At 39.4% G+C, this 23,134-nt stretch overlaps 1 protein-coding gene across 1 annotated transcript in view; it reads right to left on the reverse strand.

The window, feature by feature from the left end:
* SLC5A12 (solute carrier family 5 member 12) overlaps positions 1–20,231 on the reverse strand; it is a 42,880-nt gene extending 22,649 nt beyond the window's left edge. The window contains exons 1-8 of the mRNA XM_080688451.1: positions 19,576–20,231; positions 15,583–15,648; positions 14,283–14,334; positions 13,362–13,429; positions 9,049–9,203; positions 8,805–8,945; positions 4,619–4,748; positions 3,310–3,398 (exon numbers count right to left, since the gene is read on the reverse strand). Of these exons, the coding sequence (XP_080544577.1) occupies positions 3,310–3,398; positions 4,619–4,748; positions 8,805–8,945; positions 9,049–9,203; positions 13,362–13,429; positions 14,283–14,334; positions 15,583–15,648; positions 19,576–19,914 (1,040 nt within the window). The 5' untranslated portion in view covers positions 19,915–20,231. The remainder of the gene's footprint in view (positions 1–3,309; positions 3,399–4,618; positions 4,749–8,804; positions 8,946–9,048; positions 9,204–13,361; positions 13,430–14,282; positions 14,335–15,582; positions 15,649–19,575) is intronic.
* Between the last annotated feature and the right edge of the window lie 2,903 nt (positions 20,232–23,134).

Here is a 23,134-nt window from a genome sequence, read left to right on the forward strand (position 1 = left end):
TAACCGGGGAGGGGTGGGGGCATGGGTGGGGAAGGGTTTGGGAAGGGAATGGGGGGATGAGTACAAATATGTGATACCTTAATCAATAAAGAAATTTAAAAAAAAATAAATAAAAGACAAAGGGTAAGACTGGGGTGGAGCCAAAGACCTAAACTCATGAAAGCTCTGGCTTTCCAATCAGAATTCAGCTGTATGGCCCTAAAACGCACTTAGATGACAGAGGACCTGAAAGTTGTGGTTTTCTTTTGGAATAACATGGAATCTTATTGAATTCCTTATAGAGACCAGGAATATCTTGGCCAGAGAATAGATAACCATATTACATTCACATGGTGCAAAATCACAACCACGAACCAAAGTTCTGGAACAGAAACAAGCTGATGAATGAAGCCTGGCCAGCTATTTTCAGTTTTCCATGGACGTTCATGAGTAGTTATTTTGTTATCCTCCATTGCACATTTGAAGACTTGCTATAGCTGCGCCAAAGGTATGAAAGAAAATTCAACCTTTTTCTTCTTTGATAATGAAGAATAATAGAGCCACTCATTTCAATTTGAATAGTTCTAGGTCCTCAAAAAATTAAAAATGGGACTGCTTTTGGACCCAGGGATACCACTTCTGGGAATATATCCAAAGAACCTCAAAACACCAATCAGAAAGAACATATGCACCCCTATGTTCATGCAGTGTTATTTATAATAGCCAAGATCTGGAGGCAGCCCAAGTGCCCATTAGTAGATGAGTGGATAAAAAAGCTGTGGTGTGGTAGCCCGGCTGGTGTGGCTCATTGGTTGAGTGTTGACCCATGAACCAGGAGGTCAGGGTTTACTTCTGATCAGGGCACATGCCTGGGTTGCGGGCTCGATCCCCAGTGGGTGGCATGCAGGAGGCAGTCAATCAATGATTCTCTCTCATTGTTGATATTTCTATCTCTATCTTCCTCTCTGAAATTAATAAAAACATATTTTTTAAAAGCTGTGGTACATTTACACCATGGAATACTACTTGGCTGTGAAAAAGAAAGGGCAATAGTTGGGTGAAGGCCAAGAGAGGGAGAGGAAGGGTGGGTGGAGGTAGGAAAAGGGGGTGAGGGGAAGGGTATCATCTGAAATAATGTCAACGTTAAAACTTTTTAATTAATAAAAGCCAGTTTGCCACTGACAGTGGGTTTTTGCAGGTGCCTAGTGAGTGTGGTGCGGGCCTGACAACTTCCCTGGAGCCCCAGTGGTGGCGAATAATTTATTTTTTTATTTAAAAAAATAAATGAAAGTAACAGCTTGCCAAAAAAAAATAGTACACTTGAACCTATATAATTGTATTAACCATTGTCACCCCAATAAATTCAATAAATATTTTTAAATGTTCTGAAAAAAGAAACAGTATATACAATATGATCTCTTTTTTTGTACACTAAAAGGTATATATGTTCACATAAGTAAAAAAATTCTGATTTGTTAATAAGAAATCATTAACACTGATTAATATAGTGATGTAGTTAATATAGTTGTGACAAGGGGTTTGAGGTATAAGATATAAAATTTTTACTTTTATGATCTGATACTGCTAGAATTTTGACCCTGATAAATTAACTATGTTAAAATTGGCCTTTAACAATCCTGTAATTGATTCTTTGCAATTGAGCTCCAAGAAAAAAAAAAAAAACAAGACTTTTCCCACCAGCTGAGTCTCTGATTCATAAAGGGATATAATATAAACCTTCTAAAATATTTGTCTGAATAATTTTGTATTTAGAATAATGTCTACATGTGGAGGAAGGCAGTGGGTCTGGCTCAAAGGAAAGTAATGACACTATCTGACTGTTTTAGAGTACTGCTCCTAACACGGTTGCCCCTCCAAATCATTATCATCTCTCATGTGAATTAAGACAAATGCCTCCTAACAGGTCACTCACTTGCACCACTCATGCTTTTATTATAGTCCCTTCCCCACAAGGAAAACTGAGTCTTAACTGTGTGACATCACTCACTCCCTTGCTTCAAACCTAATGCCTTCCCATTTCATTTGAAATGCCAACTCTACCATTTCATGAAGGTTCTCCATGATCTGATGCCTGTTCATCAATTCAAACTCATCCCTATCTGCTCTCCTCTCCTCCCAGTGTCTCATGCTTTAACTCTTCTCTTCATTCCTAAAATATTTCATGCAGTTTCTCTTCAGGGGATGGGGAGGGACTTTGGAATTCACTCTTCTACCTGCCTGTACAGGTTCCTGCCCATGCTCTTCAATAGCTGGCTTTTTCACATGCTTTAGATCTCAACACAAAAGTCACCGACTCAAAGGGGAGATCCCTAAAGACCCTATTAAAAATAGAACCCCCAGGCCTCACCTCTCTCTCAGATATCACTCTGTTATTTCCTTTAAATTATTTGTCATTATCAAACTATATCTAGTTTATTTTGCTCACTTTTATATTGTCTATCTTCCACGTCAATTAGAATGCAAACTCCATATAAGGGCAATGTCAGTCTTGTTTCTGTGCAGTATCCCTACATCTCCACAGTCTTCAACTGTGTCAGGTATAATACCTGGTATAAACCTTCTAAAATATGTGTCTGAATAAATGTATGAATAATTTTGTATTTAGAACAATGTCTACATGTGGAGGATGGGAGTTATTAGCTGCCTGAGTGTGCTATTGAAAATGGGGAGAATAGATTGCAAAGGATAGATCTGCTGAATGATAAATGCCACCGAGTGAGCTGCCTTGTGATAAGGTGATGTGAAATTGTGGGAGAGTGGCATCAGACATGATTGAGAAAATAACCAGAGAGGTCTAGTGTGGGCTCAGACCTAGCCTCACATCTTGCCTCTGCAGTTTACTAGGACCCTTTGGGTAAGTTTTAGCTACCTTGCTAAATTTCAGTTTCTTATCTATAAACTGAGGATAATAAGAGTAAAGTTTCGCCCTCACCAGTGTGGCTCAGTGGATAGAGCGTCGGCCTGCGGACCGAAGGGTCCCAGGTTCGATTCCGGTCAAGGGCATGTACCTTGGTTGTGGGTACATCCCCAGTGGGGGGTGTGCAGGAGGCAGCTGATCGATGTTTCTCTCTCATCGATGTTTCTAACTCTCTCTCCTTCTCCCTTCCTCTCTGTAAAAAATCAATAAAATATATATAAAAAAAAGAGTAGTTTCAGTTGCATGTAAAGTGTGGCAACTAATGAGCAAATACAAATAAAGCATTTAGCCAGGCAGTTAGCACACAGTAAGTATTCAGTAAATACTAGTGATCACTACCACCATCCCCTTATCATCCTCGCAGTCACCGTCATTATCATCACAGCACTAACCTCAGAGTTCCACTGAAGGCACAAGCCACAAAAAGTCCTGGTAGCCCAGGCATTGTGGCAAATATCTCCATGACAAAGTATGGCATCAGCTGAAGAGGAAGCAAACAAGATAGGATTAGTGGTCTCATCAGCAGTGTCTGAAATGTGAGAATGTAGCTTTTTAGCAAAAGAAGGTGAAAAAAATGCAAAAGTAATAATAATAGAGGAGTTTGCCTGGACTAAGGTAGCTGCATACTAGCAAATGAGGTTATGATCCATCCAACTCCTTGTACCTGAGGTTCAGCTATATGGGTGGGGAAGGGGTAGAAAAGAGACAGTATTAGGAAAAAGGGCTGGACAAAATTTAGAAGGTTCACAAACTTAATTTTTTTTTCTTTTTTTTTGAAAAGTATGATATTTTCTGTTTACTATTAAAGTTAGCAATTAAACCCTAGAAACAAATGCTTAAAACAGGTCTTTATCCTGGCTGGCATAGCTCAGTCGTTGAGGAATGACCTATGAACTAGAAGATCATGGTTCGGTTCCCAGGCACATGCCCCAGTTGTGAGCTCTATCCCCAGTGGGGGACATGCAGGAGGCAGCCGATCAATGATTCTCTCTCATCATTGATGTTTCTATCTCTCTCTCCCTCTTCCTTCCTCTATGAAATTAATAAAAATATATTTTAAAACAAAAAACAAAAACCCCAGGTCTTCAGAGAATCTAGGTGTTATGGTTCTACTCTGTAGCTAGATTTGTAAGAGAGAAGCCTGTATAGGATACAGTAAGACAGTTGAATATTTAAGGGATCATATTGTCCACAAAGGGAGGTTTTTAAAAATATTTTTGAATAATTTTTTAATCATCACTTGAGGATATGTTTATTGACTTCAGGGAGAAGAAGGGGGAGAGAAAGAGATAGAAAGAGAGAGAGAGACATCTATCTGTTGCTTCCCACACATGCCCTAGCCAGAACTGAACCTGCAAACTAGGCATGTTCCCTGCCTGGGAATTGAACCCACAACCTTTTGGTAGCATTGACAACCAAACCCGTTCATTAATCCCACCTTCCTCTTCTCCTCAGCCTTGTCCTAGTTCATGGCCTTGTCTTCAAGGGCAAGGTGAGGTACCTTCTTTTTATATGTTTATTCCTTTATATTAGAACCTCATATGTGGTAATATCACCCAAAAGGAGAGGAAAGGCATCTAGTTTTTGGGGTGTGGAAAGTGGCTATAGATCCAGGTGAAAAAGAGAAAGACCTCACATTACCCACCAATGGTTAGAAATAGGCTCATTTCGGCCATTGCCACAGCCCAAGGGAACATGTACCTGGTCTGGCGCTGAGATAATGCCAGAAGTCCAAGGGTCACAGTCTTTGAAGTAGGTATACATGATCAAGCCAGAGAAGACAGCACACACCAGAATAATCCAGAGACCCAACAGGTTGAAGTACAAGGCTCTAGAAAAGAACAAATAGGCCTATTGGTAGTCTCTATGCTATATCATTGGGAAGGTCATCACCACACACTCACAGTAGAACTTTGGGGTACCTTTTTGCTTAAAAATAAAATTCTACAGTCTTCAAAAATGATTACATCTTATATTTTTGCTTTTCTGTGTGTTTGAGAACATTACATTTTTTAGACTGATTACAAAAGTTGAATGAAATAGCTTTTTGATGGATTTTCTTTTGTAATTGGGAGTTTTTCTGCAAGACCTCAATGTGTGGTGTGAGATCTATTTTCTTAGAAGAAATTTCACATAACAATCACTCATATATAGCTTCAAGTGATGTTCCTTCCACTCAATTAACAAAACTGTCAAAAAGTCAACTTACATTTTAACATATTTCCTTCCAGAGGGATAAGAGGATAAATGTAGGCATAGACAAGTTTTGGAAATACACACTTTGGAAATTAATTCAGATGAAAGTTGGAAGTGTTTTTTAAAGAGACAACAGAAAGTATGAAAAGCCCAGGGTCATTTTACCTATGTTTTTTTGGAGCAATTTGTTTTATTCTGTGATGCACAGATATGTTTAATGATAATTATGCATATAATTTTGCAGCATTCTGTGGTTATTTTGTGTTTATTACTGACCTTTGAAAGTCAATTATTCATTTTCTTAATCTCAGAGGAGACTTGAAGGTAGGCTAACCTTACATTGGTCTGAGAAAATAAATCTCAATCTGTCTCTAGTTGCAGGGACCAGGAGAGCAACACTGAGCCTTTTCTTGGAACCACTCATTGTTTGAAGGGAATTAAATCCATCCACTTTGAACTGTAAGGACACACATTCATTTCAAAGTCCCCTAAAACCTGTGCTGTACAGCTACACCTGACTTTCACAAAACCCTTAGATCAAAATATATATTTGTGAATAAATTTGCTAAATTTATTTAGCAAATATGTTAAATAATTATCCCATTGAAGATTTTTTATTTTACATGATTTACATTAGCAAAGGGTCTTATCTCAAAAGTTGCTTCTTTGGGAGTAATCTAACAATGTTTACCTTACCTTTCAGTTTTATTTGTTTGTTCTTGTTGGTCTGGGCTTGAATTAGAGATAGCCTTTTGGAGATACAATTGATACATAAGGTGACCAATACTTAGGAATTGCACTGGTTGTGCTCTCACTATTCCTCTATCCAGGCAACTTGGTGTGCCAGCTTCTTCTGAGTACTTGGGATAGAGCAGTGAGCACACAGAAACCACCCTCACGGAACAAGATATTCTGGGACTGGAGGCAAGTAATAACTGCTGACATCAATTAAATAAATGAGGTTATCTTTGATGTGATAAGAAATATAAAGAAAGTAAACAAAGGCAATGGGAATGGAAAATAAGTGACTGTGCTTGGATGTGCTCATCTTAGCTGGGAGATGGGATGGTATTGGGAAGGGTTCTGATAACCTACATCAACTCCTCCTACCCTCAGAGCACCACTTCCTACTAGTAGTGTTAACAGATAAACTATACCTTCAATTCTAGTTCAATTTAAAGCAGAATTTTAAACAACTGTTAATTTTATGTGAATATCAAGATCAAAGACACATTTGATCTTAAATACATTTTCAGAATATCAGCTATTTGATAAAGTGATGATCATGTGTGTAGAGGATTTGTTAATACTATTTATTATCATCCCATATAATAAAAGAGTAATATGCAAATTAACCATCACCCCGCTACACCCACAAGCCACGCCCACAAGCCAATCAGGAGCGAATATGCAAATAAACCCAACCAAGATGGCTACGGCCACAGAGAGCAGGAGGGAGGCTTGGGTTTCCCCGGCAATGGAGGAAGCCAAGCTTTCCGCCTGCCCTTGCCGGCCTAGGCCTCCACTCAAGGCTACAAAGTTTCAATGATAAAAGATACATAAATCCAAACACAAATGGTGGCAGCCACGGAGCTGTAAAGAGCAGGAGGCTAGGGTTGCCCCCAACGATAGAGGAAGCTAAGCTTTCTGCACACCCTGGCCAGCCCAGGCCTCCACTTAAGGCTACAAAGTTTCAATTATAGAAGATACATAAATCCCAATAGAAATGGCTGCCGCCACGGAGCAAGCAGAAGGCTTGGCTCTGCTCCAGGCTACAAAGTTTCAATTGTAGAAGATAAATAAATCCCAGATACCAGGGCCTCTGCTTGGGTCACCAGGGGGCATGGCTAGGCCTGCAAACCACCACAGGCCCCTCTCCCAGGCCGCCTCACACCCCAAGGGAACCCCCACCATGATCCAGGACACCCTTCAGGGCAAATCAGCTGGCCCCCACCCATGCACCAGGCATCTATCCTATCTAATAAAAGAGTAATATGCAGATTGACCATCACTCCAACACACAAGATGGCTGCCCCCATGTGGTCAAAGATCCTGCCCCCATGTGGACACAAGATAGCCACCACAAGATGGCCAGCAAGGGAGGGCAGTTGGGAGGGACCAGGCCTGCAAGGGAGGGCAGTTGTGGATGATCAGGCCAGCAGGGAAGGGCAGTTGGGAGGGACCAGGCCTGCAAGGGAGGGCAGTTGGGGGCAATTAAGCCTGGAGGGGAGGGCAGTTAGGGGTGACCAAGCCAGCAGAGGAGGGAAGTGGGGGCGACCAGGCCTGCAGGGAAAGGCAGTTGGGAGGGACCCAGGCCTACAGGGGAGAGCAGTTGGGGGGACCAGGCCTACAGGGGAGGGCAGTTAGGGGTGAACAGGCCTGCAGGGGAGGGCAGTTGGGGAGACTCAGGCTTGCAGGGGAGAGCAGTTGGGGGGGACCAGGCCTGCAGGGGAGGGCAGTTAGGGGCAAACAGGCTAGCAGAGGAGCAGTTAGGCATCAATCAGGCTGGTAGGGGAGTGTTTAGGGGGTGATCAGGCTGGCAGGCAGAAGCGGTTAGGGGCAATCAGGAAGGCAGGCAGGCGAGCAGTTGGGAGCCAGCAGTCCTGGATTGTGAGAGTGATGTCCGACTGCCCGTTTAGGCCCAATCCCGGTAAACGGGCTGTCGGACATCCCTCGAGGGGTCCCAGATTGGAGAGGGTGCAGGCTTGGCTGAGGGACACCCCCCTCCCCCGTGCATGAATTTTGTGCACCGGGCCTCTAGTAGGATATAAATATCTTACTAGTGAATTGCTGAAACACTAGATAATACTTTCACTTCTGAGAATGTGTGAGATATGTAAAGCGGTATATTCCCTTTTAGAATGCAAGTCACAACATGGTAAACCATGCCCAGGCAATTTTATCTTTTTTTCAGTCTACAGAAGAAACTGTGCACTGAAAGTACTTTCAAATCAGTTGCAGGAATATTCATAGTGACTGTTTCTCACTCTAAGAAAAGTTGAGAGCATCCTGACAAGCCCGGGGAGTCTGGAACCTTGGACAGCAGCAATGGGGATGAAATGTATCTTTCCGAAGCTATGCTAGTTCCAGTTTCACATCAGTGTGTACCTTTCTTTGGTCCCCACTGGAGAGCAGGGAGCTGGCTCTCAGGGCCTGGAAAAGGCGTGACAAGCTGTGTGCCTGCTGGAGTCCTTCGGAGTGAGCAGGCCTGGCAGGGATATCCTGGCAGGACTTGGAGCACTGAGAGCCCCATTCTGACCTGCCTCATTACCTGGGGTTGTCTTCTTTTTCAGTGTCTCCTTGGAAATGTTAAAGGTATATCCATGCTGAATCAAATCAGTGGTAAGGGTCAACTCATCACAGAAACTGTAAGAAATACAGTTTACCTCTGTGCTGTTTACCTCTGCATTACCCACTACCCACACCTAATTTAACCTAGTAATTTCTCAATAAATGGAGGCAGAAAATGATGGAGAGCAAAGGCAGACAGACTATTACAGTCAAACTCTAGCTCTACCACTTCCTTGCTGAGATGGGAATAGTAATGCATGCTCCAAAATATTGTTGGAAGGAGTAAATGAATCTTTCTGTTTCTCTGTTTCTTTTCTACACACACAGCATTAGGAAGCATATGATGAGTACCCAATAAGGCCAGAGAAAACACAGAGATGTTTCTTTATTCATAACTTACAGCTTGGCATGCTTCTCTGTTTTGCAAGAAATGCATCGCTGGATGGTTGACTGATTAACTCCATAGATCCCGAGCCACGTAAAAGTTCCTCCCACTGAGATGGTCCAAAAAGTGTGCCGCCTCAGAGGATCGACATCAAAGCTACGAGGCAGAGAGAAGTGAGTGAACAAAGATTTTTTTTTTAGGGGATTAGGTCATGCAACTAAATCTTTATAAAACATGGAAAAAGTAGCATTGGACATACTCAATTATATGTAGACGAGACCCATTTGTTGATTGCTCTAACACATTGTGAAATCCACCAGCTTGAGCCGATCCTTGAATGAGGACTGTTAAGAAGCCCACAATCATGACCACCATCTGGAATGCATCTGTCCACACCACCGCCTTCAGTCCTCCCTGAAATGGAGAGAATGGGTGACAGTTCTAAAAATGAAGCCTGCAACCTTCCACCAAATATGTAAATATGATCCACATTTTTTTCTTTCTTCTCTCTTCCTTCCTCCTTTTTCTTCTTTCTTTTTTTCAGCACAGTTGCTGAGCCCCTTCTATGTGCCAACTTTGATGTTATGCATGGTATGAAGAGAGACAGATTTCTTCATTAATTTCAGAGTTTAGGGTCCAGTGGGAGAAGCAGATACTAGACAATAATGCAACATTTTACTTAAAATTGTGGAAAGTGCAATTAAAAAGGAAGGGTTCCTATTAAAGCATAGAGCAGGGAGTTCTGACCTGGTCTTGTGAAAGTGTCATTAGAGGTAAATTCTGAAGAGTGAGTAGGAATTTATCAGGACAGAGGACAATGAGGAGAGGGGAGCAGCATGTGTGAAGCAAGGAGAAGCTGCCTGAAGAAGTAAGACAGCTAGAATGCACAGATTGAGGAATATATAGAATGCCCAAAGGGAGGTTGCTGAATCTGCTAGAGGCCAGATTTTGACAAGGCCACTTAAATGATTTCTCAAGAGCAATAAGAGAACATTAAATAGATTTATATAATGAAAGCTTTTGTTTGTTTCACAGTAGTTGCGGTGATGATTGTGTGGACAAGAGATTGCAAGGACCACAGGAGAAAAGGAGTTGAGAGACCAACTCAGAGTTTATTTCAGTAGTCCATGTGCAAAATGACTAAAATTGAAGAAGTAGAAGTTGATTACAAGGATATTTGGGAGGTACAACCAACATAGCTTGTGATTAATTGAATACATGTGAGGAGAAAGGGAGGAAATTGAGGATGATCACCCATGTCTGACCTGTGCAATCTGAGATTTCTTTTCTTTTGTAGTGACAGTGAATACATTTTGGAAAGCCGAGATGGTAGAATAGTTAGAAAGAAAAGAAGAACTAGGAAGGAATGATAGAATCTGGATATTAATGGAGAAAGGAATTTTAAGAGCAGGAGGCAGGTCAAATAGTGAGGTGAGCAAACTAGAGTGTCAGGAAGATGCATCTAACACAGTGTGATTGGACAAGAGGTTAGAAAGGGGATTACCAAACCTGGCTCCTCTTTAGAGTCACTTGGAGAAACTAAAAACAAACAAACAAAAAACAATGTCTGAGCCCCATCCCCGGGGGTGGGGGGGATTGAGGTCTGGGGTAGAAATCAGTCCTCAGTGTTTTTTGAACAATCCCCAAGTGAATCTAATGTACTTATCTAGTTGAGAACATGTGGACCAGAAGAAAACAGGAAAGAAAGAGGCTGCTGGAATTATCTAGGTATAAAGTCCTTCAGAACAATGGTGAAGGTGGAACAAGCAAATTAGGAAAGATTGAATGAAGTGGAAGGCAGGGGTAAGTGGGCAGGAAGAGATCAACCAAAGAACTTGTATGCATACATGCATAACCCATGGACACAGACAATAGGGTGTTGAAGCCTGAGACTGGGGGTGGGGGCAGGCTAGAAGGGGTTAATGGGGGGAAAGGGGGGGTATATGTAATACTTTCAATAATAAAGATATAAAAAATAGATAAATAAAAATAAAAGAGCTTTGAAAATGAATAGCACTATGATCATGAAAGCATGTGGTATTTTTAACAATAAAAAAATAGAATTATCTTCCCCTGTTACTCCTCCAGAGTGGCAAGAACTTCTGTGAAAAGATGACAGGCTTCATCATTGTACCATGAGTGTCTCTTAAATATTCAGTCAGCCTGTGTTGCTTACTTTGCTAGATGGCTTTTACCAGACTGCAACCAGTGCTTATGTTACTAGAGGGCATGCCCCTGGGCAGCAGGAATCACTTCTTAGTCTTTTAATATCTTCCCCGGTTGCTATGCAGCCATGGGATCAGCAGTGTAAAGAGACTGCGATATGCATTAGCAAACGTGTTAAAGAACCCATCATTTAGACGCTGGAGCCGCTAACCTGGCCACAGTGTGGCGAAGGGACAGAGGTGTGGTGGGAAGAGATTAGAAGGGCGGATTTATTCACATAAGGAAAGACTTTCAACACTAGGCTAAGAAGCTTATGCTTGATCCTGTAAACATTGGGGAGAATTAGGTCAGTCAAGTGGCATGAAGAAATGGATGTTTTAATCTTCCAGAAGCTTGCAGGATAGAGGGAAGAACTGACACCAATTTAGTAGTCCAGTTAGTTCATTTTAATTTACGGTGATGATTAAACTATCCTGACTTGTTCCTGACATCTTACTTTTTGGTTTCTATTTGTTCTACTTTTTCTGTGTTTTTTTTTTTTTTTCTCTTTTCTTCTCTTGCTTAAATCAGTTGAGGTTTTGCTTTGTTTGAATTCCATTTTTCCACTTTGATCATTTTATTTAAATGAGTTCCCTTGAAATTTTGCCATGAATTTTTATTTTAAGTAAATTTTTATTGATTTCAGAGAGGAAGGGAGAGGAGAGGAGAGAGAGCTAGAAACATCAGTGATGAGAGAGAATCATTGATCAGCTGATTTTTGCACTCCCCACACTGGGGATAGAGCCTGCAACCCTCTGCATGTGCCCTGACTGGGAATCGAACCATGACCTCCTGGTTCATAGGTCAATGCCCAACCACTGAGCCACACTGGCTGGGGGGTGGTAAATTTTCTTGGTTCTTGATAGTCAGCTCTTGAGATATCATTTTGCTAAATACACAGCTATAGGTTGATAATTGTTTTATTTCACTGCTTTGAAGATGTTATTCCACTCTTTCTGTCTTCCACTGTTGTTGCTAAGAAGTCATTCTTTAGCATCCCTAGCACTGTATCTCCTCATCATTGTATAGGCAGGTACCTCAGAGCAACTAATCTCAGATAAAGCCAGATGCTTAAGGAGCAGGAGTCTATTTTTAACTTAGGGAGAAATGTGTCTGGAATGGAAGGTAGAAAGAACAGAATGGAAACTTTGTAGTGTAAACAACTGGTGAGATTTGCAAATATGATAAAAGAGAGATAAGGGCATTTTAAAATAGTATATTCTGGGGAAAGAGTGGGAGCAGGGAGGAGGGGCTCAATAGGAGGGAAAAAGGGGGACATCTATAATACTTTCCACAATAAAAATAAATTAATTTAAAAGTTGCATATTCTCATGATATATGTTAAAAGAGTATGTGGTATGCACATAATGCCAAAATACATGTAGGTCTGCTATGCGATAATATAACAAGTACTTTACTGTTCTCTACAAAAAGGAGGAAAGAGAATCCAGCTACCTAGGACCCATTGTTGCATTCTTAGCTGGATACTTATAGCCTCTGTATATGATGTCAATGGCTTAGAAGAAAAAAGGTTCCCATGGCAGGGCATAGCAAATAATAGGTGCTCAATGAAAGTTTGTTGAACTAAATACATTATAGCAATTATATAAATGTTGCCAATAACAACCAGGTTTCTTGGTTAAAGACTGAGCATGTGTAAAGCTAAATGTTAAATGTTATCATAGTAGCTCCACGAATAAGAGATAAAAGCAAGCTGTGGAATGCTCATGTTTACAAAATACCAGCCATCCTTGCTTACTCATATATGCATTTTGTATTTCTCAACCATTACACAGTGAATTATAAACTCTAACCATGGTATATAATCACTATAATTGAGCAATTTGTGTTTTTCTCAGAAATTGCATTTGGGCCCTAGACAGTTTGGCTCAGTGGATAGAGCATGGGCCTACGGACTGAAGGATCCTGGGTTCGATTTTGGTCAAGGGCACATACCCCGGTTGCAGGCTCACCCCCAGTAGGGGGCATGCAGGAGCAGCCGATCAATGGTTCTCTCTCATCATTGATATGTCTATCTCTCTCTCCCTCTCCCTTCTTCTCTGAAATCAATAAAAAGTATTAAGAAATAAAAAAGAAATTGCATTTGGTCACCTAATCAATGAATCTCCTCTTAGCTGTGGCTTTCTCAAAGGAGCTCAGAGCTTAAATTCCACTAATGGTTGTACCAAAAATAGTTTTAAATAAAACATCAGCACTTTCCTCAGGAAACGGTAACAGATAAGCAAGCATACTTGCACTTAATTTTAGAATAGAAATTTCTATATTTAGATGTCCTGCTGCTGGAGATTTGCCCTTATCCTGTGTTAGGAGATAGCGCTAAATCCTTTTTCATAGCTAGATACTTACCAGAGTGCAGTAGAATGTGCAAACAATTCCTGTTGCAAACACAGAGCCCCAGAGATCAAACCCAGTCACTACAAAAGGAGAAAGAATATTGAAAGAAGTTTTTCTGAGAAAAGCAGAAGAGTAAGCTTTACAAGTAAAAAGTAACAATATTTTTGTCAGTGTTCTTTGTGGGCTAAGGAAAAGCAAATTAGAGTTTTCTCTTGAATGTTCTCACTTTGACAAAGATTATTTTATTACATTCTTATACTTTCATTGAGTCCATAAATTTCAAGTAATGTTAAAAGCCAACTTTTTCTTCCTAAAATTCTGAAGCTTCTGATATGCAGCAAGGATTTGTATTTTGTTTCTAAGTTACTCTGAGTACTTCGAAACCAAATAAACATCAGCCATGAACTGATATTTCTGAATATAAGCAGATAGCATGATTAAATTGAATACTGAGAACTTCCAAATATCATAGATGCCATTATAAAATTGATTTTACTTTCTTTTTCCTTTTTGTTTCTGCGATTCTATTCTCTCAACAAAGGTCAAGAATAAATATTGAAGTAATTCCTACAAGCACCGTTTATTATTATACTCAGATTATCTGCTTCATGAAACCACTGAGAAATCACCCCGTATTATGGATGATCTTACGTAGTGGTTGTGCGTGTATAATACCAAAGCTCCCATCATTATAGTGATTACAAACAATCAATTAAACTGTGTGTTCTGGACCATGTGGGCAAAATCAGGTAACTCATTGTTTGCATTACTTTCAATGTTCAACTGTTAGAGGTTTATATTGTGACTCCCACAGTAATTCAGGGCACCCCAAACACAGGCATGTCTTCCCAGGATGTTTTATGCATATTTCTCAAGGCCAGAATGCAGGCACAACAGCGGGGGAATGTACCCAGGGAAATGTTGATAACTCACCTTGATTGAGAGCCAGAGCAGGAGCATACACCACCACTCCTGTGTAGAGAATCTGATGGAGAAACAAGCATGAGGCAAACACTGGGAGGTGACATGGGAAGAATAGCTGCCTAGAAAGTCCTTTATCGACCTTAGAAATGAATTTCCTTCAACTTGTTCACCAAGCATTTCATTCCCATCCACTCTAATTTGAAAGTTGCTGACCACTGTAACTTGTTTGCAGAAGGGATATAAGTGCTAGGTGGAAGAATAATAGGGTTGGGCTTTTTAAGATTGTTGCAGATTTTGGGATTTCATAGCTAGATCTGGTGTGTTTCTAAAGGGTAGAAAAATGGGCTTCAAGTTAAGTTTTTTATTCACTCTCCCTCTCTCCCCCTCTCCCCGTCTCCCCCTCTTCCCTCCTGCACATATCACAATGACACAAATATGTTTTAGCAGTTTGTAAAGTATGGATTTTAGGAAGATGGAAAGCATCTGTGAGGAGGAAGTACTGTGCAGAGAAGACTAATGACGTGGGTCATTTGCACAATGAGTATAGCTCCTAACTCCCAGAACTGCGACCACTGCACTGATGGAAGTGGGCGCAGTGCCATTTCATTTTAAATGAAATCTCACCAGCTAGAGATTTATGTGAGGGCTGTAAAAGGCAAACACCTATGAACAGATCGTAGATCATTCTTTTCATCCTTTTATTTCTCTCAAATCCTTCAGCCTGTGTGAATGGGACTTTTGATTAAGAAACAGGAAGAAGGTTATCTTTCAGCAGAACATGCTTGGTGAGTAGTAGGAAACTCACCAAAGGTGTGCCACATGCAAGCTGAGGCTGCATGAGGGCACCCCAGAGCCTGGGAGGGAGGAGAGCAGTCCAGAAGGGGAAAGTGGGAGTACTGGTTTGGAAATATTGTCTTCAAATAATTTTCAACAAAACGAGTATTTCTGATTCAAATCAGTTAACTAGGTTTTTTTCTTAATCAATTAACAGACCATTTCATATCTTCATATCCAAAGCAACGTATTCAGATTTAAAAAAAAAATAGTTGAAGTAAATATTAAGAAAATACTTTATTTTTTCTTTGTTGTTCATGATATACATTGGTTTGCTGTTATTTGTATGTATATATGGGGTATATGCAATGGATAACTACATGTAATCACATATCTCAAAAGTGTTAACCTTAAGAGAAATTAGTTTCTTCTTAGTATCAAATTTCTCTCTTAATTGAGTTAACTATGCCCTGAAGTAAACTAACCTGCATCTTTTCACCCACAATTCCACATTTGTAGCCGCCCTTATCCTTACCGTCTGCACAATGTAGATGACTGTTGCTGCATAGCGAACTCCTTTGTTGAATCGTAGTTGTAAGTACTAGAGAGAATAAAGAAAGTGCAAAGAGTCAGTGAGTCTTACATAGAGAAGTTTCTTTTTTTGTTATTCCTTTGAGTTTAGTGCTTTGGATTTATTGTGTGTTTTTATGCTATATACATGGCAGAACAAGAAAAAATATGGATTCTTTAAAGTCAAATATATATTAAAGCTCAATACTTGTTCAAGCTTCTCAAGATAGTCAGGGAAGATAAGTAGGTTGCTTAAAAAGAAAAAAAAAATATGAGCATTCTGGCTTACTACTCAGGATTTTCCTACTGGATATACTAAAGCCATCGTCACCTTTTATGTACCCATTGCTCCAAAATTCACTTCAGGTCTTTATTTCATCTTTTACAGACTAGAGTAGTAGCTCCATAACTGATCTGAATTCCAATCCTTCCCAGCATTCTATCAACCACACATCAAGCCACATTGCTTCTCTTAATGGAACTCTGCTTATGTCCCTCTTTTTCTCAAAATCTTTATTCTGCATTGTGGATGCTTTATATTCCAAACCCTCTATTGTCTGATCCATGCTTTTCTTATCTTAGTAAAACTATAAAGACACTATGGAGAAAAAGATACATGAAAAAAAATAACTAGATAAATAAAGATTCCTTGAATTCTACTTTGAGCTTTGTCACTACCTCACTCATTGATCTAAGCATCTGGTTTCTCATCCATGAAATAAGAGAAACTGTTCCAACTGTATAATTTCACATATGAAAGAATGTATTGACTTATTCAGAGCATTCAATGGCCATCTTTGCTGTGTCTGTAGCTATTCCTGCAGTCAAAAGTGAAATGAAAGTTCAACAGAAAAGTTGCATGCTTTGGGTTTGCAGAGGTAACATTTAACATCATGTTTGATTATTTTCAAAACCCCAAACCTGATTTGGTCAGATTCTTTTCCATCTCAGGAAATAGCAAGTCAACTTTCCATGTTGGTTCAAGCCCACATAACATGGAGCATGGTTACTCCTCACTCCCTCTCACTGTCTACATCCAGTTCATAAGATAATCATGGGCCTACGCCCCAATTTCAAAACAGTTATTTGCATTATCTACTCTGCTGCCACTATAATACCATCATCTCTTGCCTAGATTATAGCAATACCCTACTAATTAGACCCCCTACTTCAGCAGTTAAAACCCTATAATAATTCTCAACATCCAGGTAGTGTAACACTCAAAATACAAATCCCATCATCTCACTCCTCTGCACAAATATGGTAATGACCCGTATCACAGTAAAAGTCAATCCTTACAATGACCTAAAAGGCTTCATAACATTGGTTAAGACCCTATCAGACCCTAAATATCTATTTCACAACAAAGATTTTGTAATATCATTTACTATGCTAAAATAAGATTCAATGGTGATATCATATACTTGTCCATCTAATTTCTCAAAATTTAAATATAATTGCTATGATACCACAAATTTAACTTAAAGAGAAATAAAAAGGAAAAAAAATTACTAAAAAAGTAATCTATAATGATTAAAACCACTATAAAAGAAGATATACAGAAGTAATATCCTGTGTATTCTTACAACAAAAAAGTTTGAATTGAAGAGAAAGGAGTTTAGAAGCCATTTAGTTTGATAAGTCCAAAAAAAATGAGAAAGTATGTAAACCAGACACCAGTCTCTAAACTAGTGTTAAATGTAAATAATAACAAACTGGATATATTAGTGTGTGATAAAAAAAGAAAAAAAATAACATTAATTGAAGAGGAGACAGTATGATGAGACAAATTATAAACTAAGTGGAGATGATGAAAATGTATGATATTGCAAATGAGTGGAACCTAACATATAACTTGAGGGTGAGAACAATTCCTTATGCTTTGACAGGGCTCAGGATTGTGATAAAGTAGCACAGATGGCATATCTTAGTCTTGAAATCCCACTGTATATCAAAGCATTTAAATCAGTTGGCTACTGCCATCTAATACCCACCCCAAAACTCATGGGCTTAAAAATCAAGGATTTATTATTTCTCATAATTTTGAATATCTGTTGAGTGATTCCTCTACTTGTTTCCCCTGGGCTCTCATGGCGTTGAAATCAACTGGAAGATCAGCTGGGTGAGAAGATTCAAGATGGCCTCACTAAAGCCTCTGGTTGTTAGTTGGCAGTGGCTGGTGATTAGGGTGTCTTTTTCCATCTGTGTTCCCACTCATGCTCCAGAAGATAGACCAGCTGCAACAGCTTCCTGGCATAGCAATGTCAAGACAGCATTCCAGGAAAACAAAGGCAGAAACTCTGAGCCTAATGAAGCCTAAGCTACACACATCATTTCTGCCACATCCTGTTGGTCAAAACAAATCACAAGACCAAGAGCTGGGGAAATAGACTCTACCCCCTCCCATATTTAGTGCTTTAAAAGATCCCAGAAAGAATATTTATGGGTCAGGAACAGGGAATGGATGATGAACAAAGAAACAAATTCAAGCTTCAATAGATAGACTAAGTCATAATATAAATGTGGGGACAGTACCAACAACAACAATAATAATACAAAACTTTTATGTGGCATTTACTGTTTGCCAGGATGTATTAAAAGTATTTGCGTATGAATATCAACTGTAATTGAAAAAATAAAAAAAATAATAAAGGTTTTGCATTTACTCCTCAGAGATGTCCTTTGAGATAGGTGATTTTATCATCACTATTTCACATATGTAAAAATCAAGTACAGAGAAATTAAGTCATTTTCCCAAAGTCGTGGCAGAGCTAGTATTCAAAGCCAAATAGACTTGAGTCTGGAGTCCATACTCTAAATCCCTATGCCATACTGCCAGTTCTTACAGAGCAAGAGACAATCCCAAAATAACTTTATATGTACTTTACATAACCTTGATTTCTTACTACTGGAGAATTTAAAAATATGTAGAGGGCAACAAACTTTGTAAATTAAGTTTATATACTATAATCCTATAAGCATTCCCATATGTAAATATATTTTAAAACAAGAAGTAATTAGCTTCTTCAACCCATGTTTGTCCCATGGAGGCACTAATATTGTAAATATTTTTCTATTTCTATACTAATTTAATAATCATTTAGCTTACAAAATTGAAAAAAAAAAGAAAAACATTCCTCTTCTGTTAAGAGTCCTCTGCTGTGACTTAGTAAGGATGTTTGATAAGGAAAATAAACACTTTTTTCATAGAAACTAATATTTATCACAAATATTGGATGTGCAAATTCAATTTTTAATTTGATATTTTTCTTAAGAATTATTGCAAAGTCAAAACATGACTACCTCATTTCCTCTCATTAAAATAATCCCCATATTTGTACAATTGAGCAATTCTTTCTCATTAAAATACTTTCTAATTTTTAGAAACATTCTCATTTCCCCATTAAAAACTGGAGCATAGTAATAATTTGTATTAGAGTGCTCAACTCTACTATCTGATGGAAAGAGATACGGACAAAATGGGTTCACAGTAGGCTTTACTCACTATACATAAGTCATTCACCTGTACTACCTCTGCTTTCCCACGGAAAATGACAATATTCATGATATACGTTCTGCGTGCTTTTCAGAATATGTTAATAATAATACAAATAACAACTTTAGCTCTCTCACTGAGAAGCTCTTAAAAGTTAGGCAATGCATTCAGTAGTCATACACAGGTTCTCATTTCATCATTGAAATAGCCTCCTGGGGTTGACTCCATGACTTCGTTCTACAGAAGAAAGGACAGGTGTGTCTGTATCCAAAGCTTAAGATTTTCCCAATAGCACTGTAATATTTTTTCCTAAAAATAAGTGAGTATTCTTCAATTACCACATATTATCATTAAGAGGATGTGTATTATTAGAGAAAAAAGCAAAAACAACAAAAGATTGATCAAGTGGAGAGAAAATAGCACCTCCTCCCAAAACAAAGAATAAGGGGAGAGTTGTCTTACCTCATAAGTGCTGGTGATGCCAGATCTGTAGAACACAGGCAGAAAGAGCTCTGATGTGAAGATGATGACAAAAGTATACGCAATGAAGAAGAGTGTGAAGGAGGCCCCAAAGCGGTAGACCTCGGAAGGGGCCCCCAGGACAGTGACAGCTGACATGAAGCTGGCGGTCAGAGACAACGCCACGGGACCACAGCTCATTTGTCTTCCCCCAACCAGGAACTCCCTTGAAGTCGCCTTCTTTCTCTCCTTAATAGCAAAGAACACCCCAATTCCAGAAGAAATGATAAAGAGGGCTGCAAATACGACATAATCCCAAACCGCAAAGTTCTTCACCTCCATGCCGGGAAGTTTGACACCAGAGAATTGCTTTCAACCAGGTCTCAGGGAAAAGTTGCTTCCAGAAGCAAAGCTCAGTACAGCAGATGCTTTGCTGAGAGAGCAGACTAATTCTGTGAAGAGAACGATGACCAGAGACACCTTTGTGGATCTTCAGACATCAAGTTGTACTCAGGGAAGATCTCAAAGGTTGACTACAGAGAGGAATCTGGTAATGGTGTAGGTACCAACAGATGAGAACTTGAAATCTGCCCCTGACCGGGAGCTGTCTGTTCCTCTACTCAAGCATATGCCACAGAGAAAGAATTCAGATGTGTTCTGAAATTAATAACCTAGTGGGAGGTGGGGGTGGGGGATTGGAGGTGGAATGGACTTGCCAGATAACATGCTCTTTTATCTCCTAGATTAAAAAAAAAAACTTAAGGTTAAACATTACTGGGAAACAGAGGTGATACAGGTTGACCACCTCAGCATTTTAAATTAGTTAAATGGAATCTGTAAAATGCAAACACAACCCCCTCAGTGGTGTCTTAGTCCTGAGTGAGGAAGGGTGGAGGATGTGAACCTGCAATTGCCTGAGGCAGTGAGTGTGGAGGGAAAGGAGCAAAGACCGAGGAATCAGGAGACCTTTGCTCAAGTTGGCTGAAGCTTCAGTGAGCTCTGATGTTGTTAACAAATCATTTAACCTTTCTGAGACTCATGTGATCAAGAGAATAATGCTCCTACAAGGTTATTATGAGTCTTTACGTGTCTCAAATTTCCTCTTCCTTTTTTATCTGATCTTTAAAATGAAAAAATAATATTTACCTTATTGGCTTACTGCAAAGCATACTGAACTTAACAATTGATTCCCTCTTGAGCCTAGGCTTCAAAAAATAGACTTACCAAAAATTAATAAATTATTTGTAGTCCTCAGCTTGATCTCCATCTCTCCTTCATTTTGACCAATTTACAATACTTGCACCTAAAGGCTTAGTTAGAATTAGGGCCAAGACAAATGAGAGAAGGTGGAAATCCGGTTATCAATACTTGTTTCTGCTCTGTTGATAAATTCTGTTGATTGCTCTGAAGTACCCTCAGCAAGCCGTTGGTGGCAATTGCTCAATGTTGTTTCTGCTTCTCTTTCCTTCTCAATGGTCTTTCCCAGCCCCACCTCAGCAAAGCCTATCGATGCCACAAGATTTAGTTCATGTCTCCTGTGCTCCTGGAAGCCTTTCCTGACTCACACTTCTTGCTCCTCCACCCAACTCCTGTAGGATGCAACCTTCCTTGGTACTCACTTTGTAATCTACAAGTACCCACACCTATTTTAAAGAATCTCTATATGTATGTCTGTGTGAAGACATTGAAGACAGAGGCACAAGTCCTGGTCAATAGAGTGTAATGAATAACAGCCATTGTAGAAAATTAAAACAATAATTTAAAAAGCAAAAGAAGAAAAAAAATTACCGATTATGCCCAAGGCCAGAAACATTTCCTATCAAACATAAGAAACTCTATTTTTGCTTTTGACATCCAGGTAACTGAACAAACCTTTGATTATTTGTTTAGTCTAGATACTGTCTTGACTCCCTACTTTGCTCCATGAATTTAAATTAGGCCACAGAAAGTTTTGATGGCTGAAATGTGCTTGTAGTTACAAATAAACATGCAAAACCTCTGCCAAGAGCTGTATGTAAGTTTGCAAAGTTGATATGATCTGGATTAAGGAAAAATGAGGTCTTTAATATTTTTACCTTAACCTAAAGCTTTTCATTATTTTCATCATAAGGTATTCCAATTGTATAACAGGTTTTTGTTTGTAATGATCTCAGCAGAAAATCAGAATTCTGGCTTTCAGAAGCTTGACTATTTTATACCCCACCTAAGCATTAGTATTGAATCCACAAGGCACGTAAACAACTTGTACAAATCAGGTGAATATTAATTCCAGACACTATTATTATATCAGTGATGCTCCCAGGTTAAACACCAGGAGCTTGAAGTCTCAGAGTCAATGAGTACTGCTAGTTTTTTTTTTTTTTTTTAATATATTTTATTGATATTTTACAGAGAGGAAGGGAGAGGGATAGAGAGCTAGAAACATCGATGAGAGAGAAACATCGATCAGCTGCCTCCTGCACACCCCCCACTGGGGATGTGCCCGCAACCACAGTACATGCCCTTGACCGGAATTGAACCTGGGACCCTTGAGTCCGCAGGCCGACACTCTATCCACTGAGCCAAACCGGTTTCGGCTAGTACTGCTAGTTTTAATTAACCTGCATCTACATGAATTCCGTTAGTCTTGGATTTCAAAACACTGGGGAAACAGAGAGTCTAATTGTTTGGGATGTGAAGGAAATTTCCTGCCTCCGCTTGCAACATTTTGCTGATTATAAGGCATTGCATCAATGTATTCATTTAACTCTCACTTATTTTCTATTTTTTACCCTTTGAGGTCAGGGTATAAGAGAGGATTGGTAGCATTCCATGTCTTCAAACTCTCTTCCTCTTTCTTATAAAAGCTCACACTATGCAAGGTTTTTGCTGATTATAAGGCATAGCTTCAACTTATTAATAACTTTTCAGGGAAAACAAAAGAACCAATACATTCAATTGGTACATCAACTAGAAAGCACATCTCTATATCAGAAATGTTAACATGGGGGGTGGGGAGGAAGGGAAAACATGCTTCTTTGGCCTAAGGAAACCCCAATATTTCCTACACCCTCTTGCAGGCGCTACGAATGCCACCATCAACACTTTATTCCTTTAGTGTAAGGTTGTTACACCTGCCAAATATACACTCCCCTATTAAGTAAGTTAGATTTAGAATTGTCATTAATAGTTTCTGTAGAGTAAAATAGTTCTGCAGGGTGCACAGAGCAAGTAAACTATATTGGAAAAGAGGAAGAGAGTTTGAGGATATGGAATACTACCAACAGGAGGAACCCGTAAAGATAGAGCATCCAAAGAAAAGATACGATGTTGCTAATACCAGACAATGCACACTGTGTTTATTTTGGCCTGGGATAGGAAGGAGGAAAACATACTTGGATGGGCCTTGGCCATTCTGAGACTGCACTGCTTCCAAAAGCCAGTGGAAGCAGGAGGAGAGTAGTAAAGTAAATGGATGTTATTTGGTTTGGTTTTGATTTTAAACAAGGAAGTGGCAAGATCAAAAGTGTGCCTCAGAGAGGCTAATCTACTCCAATTATTTCACATGATGAATTTTTTTCCC

This window comes from Plecotus auritus, assembly GCF_963455305.1.
Source record: "Plecotus auritus genome assembly, chromosome: 9".
NCBI lineage: Eukaryota > Metazoa > Chordata > Mammalia > Chiroptera > Vespertilionidae > Plecotus > Plecotus auritus.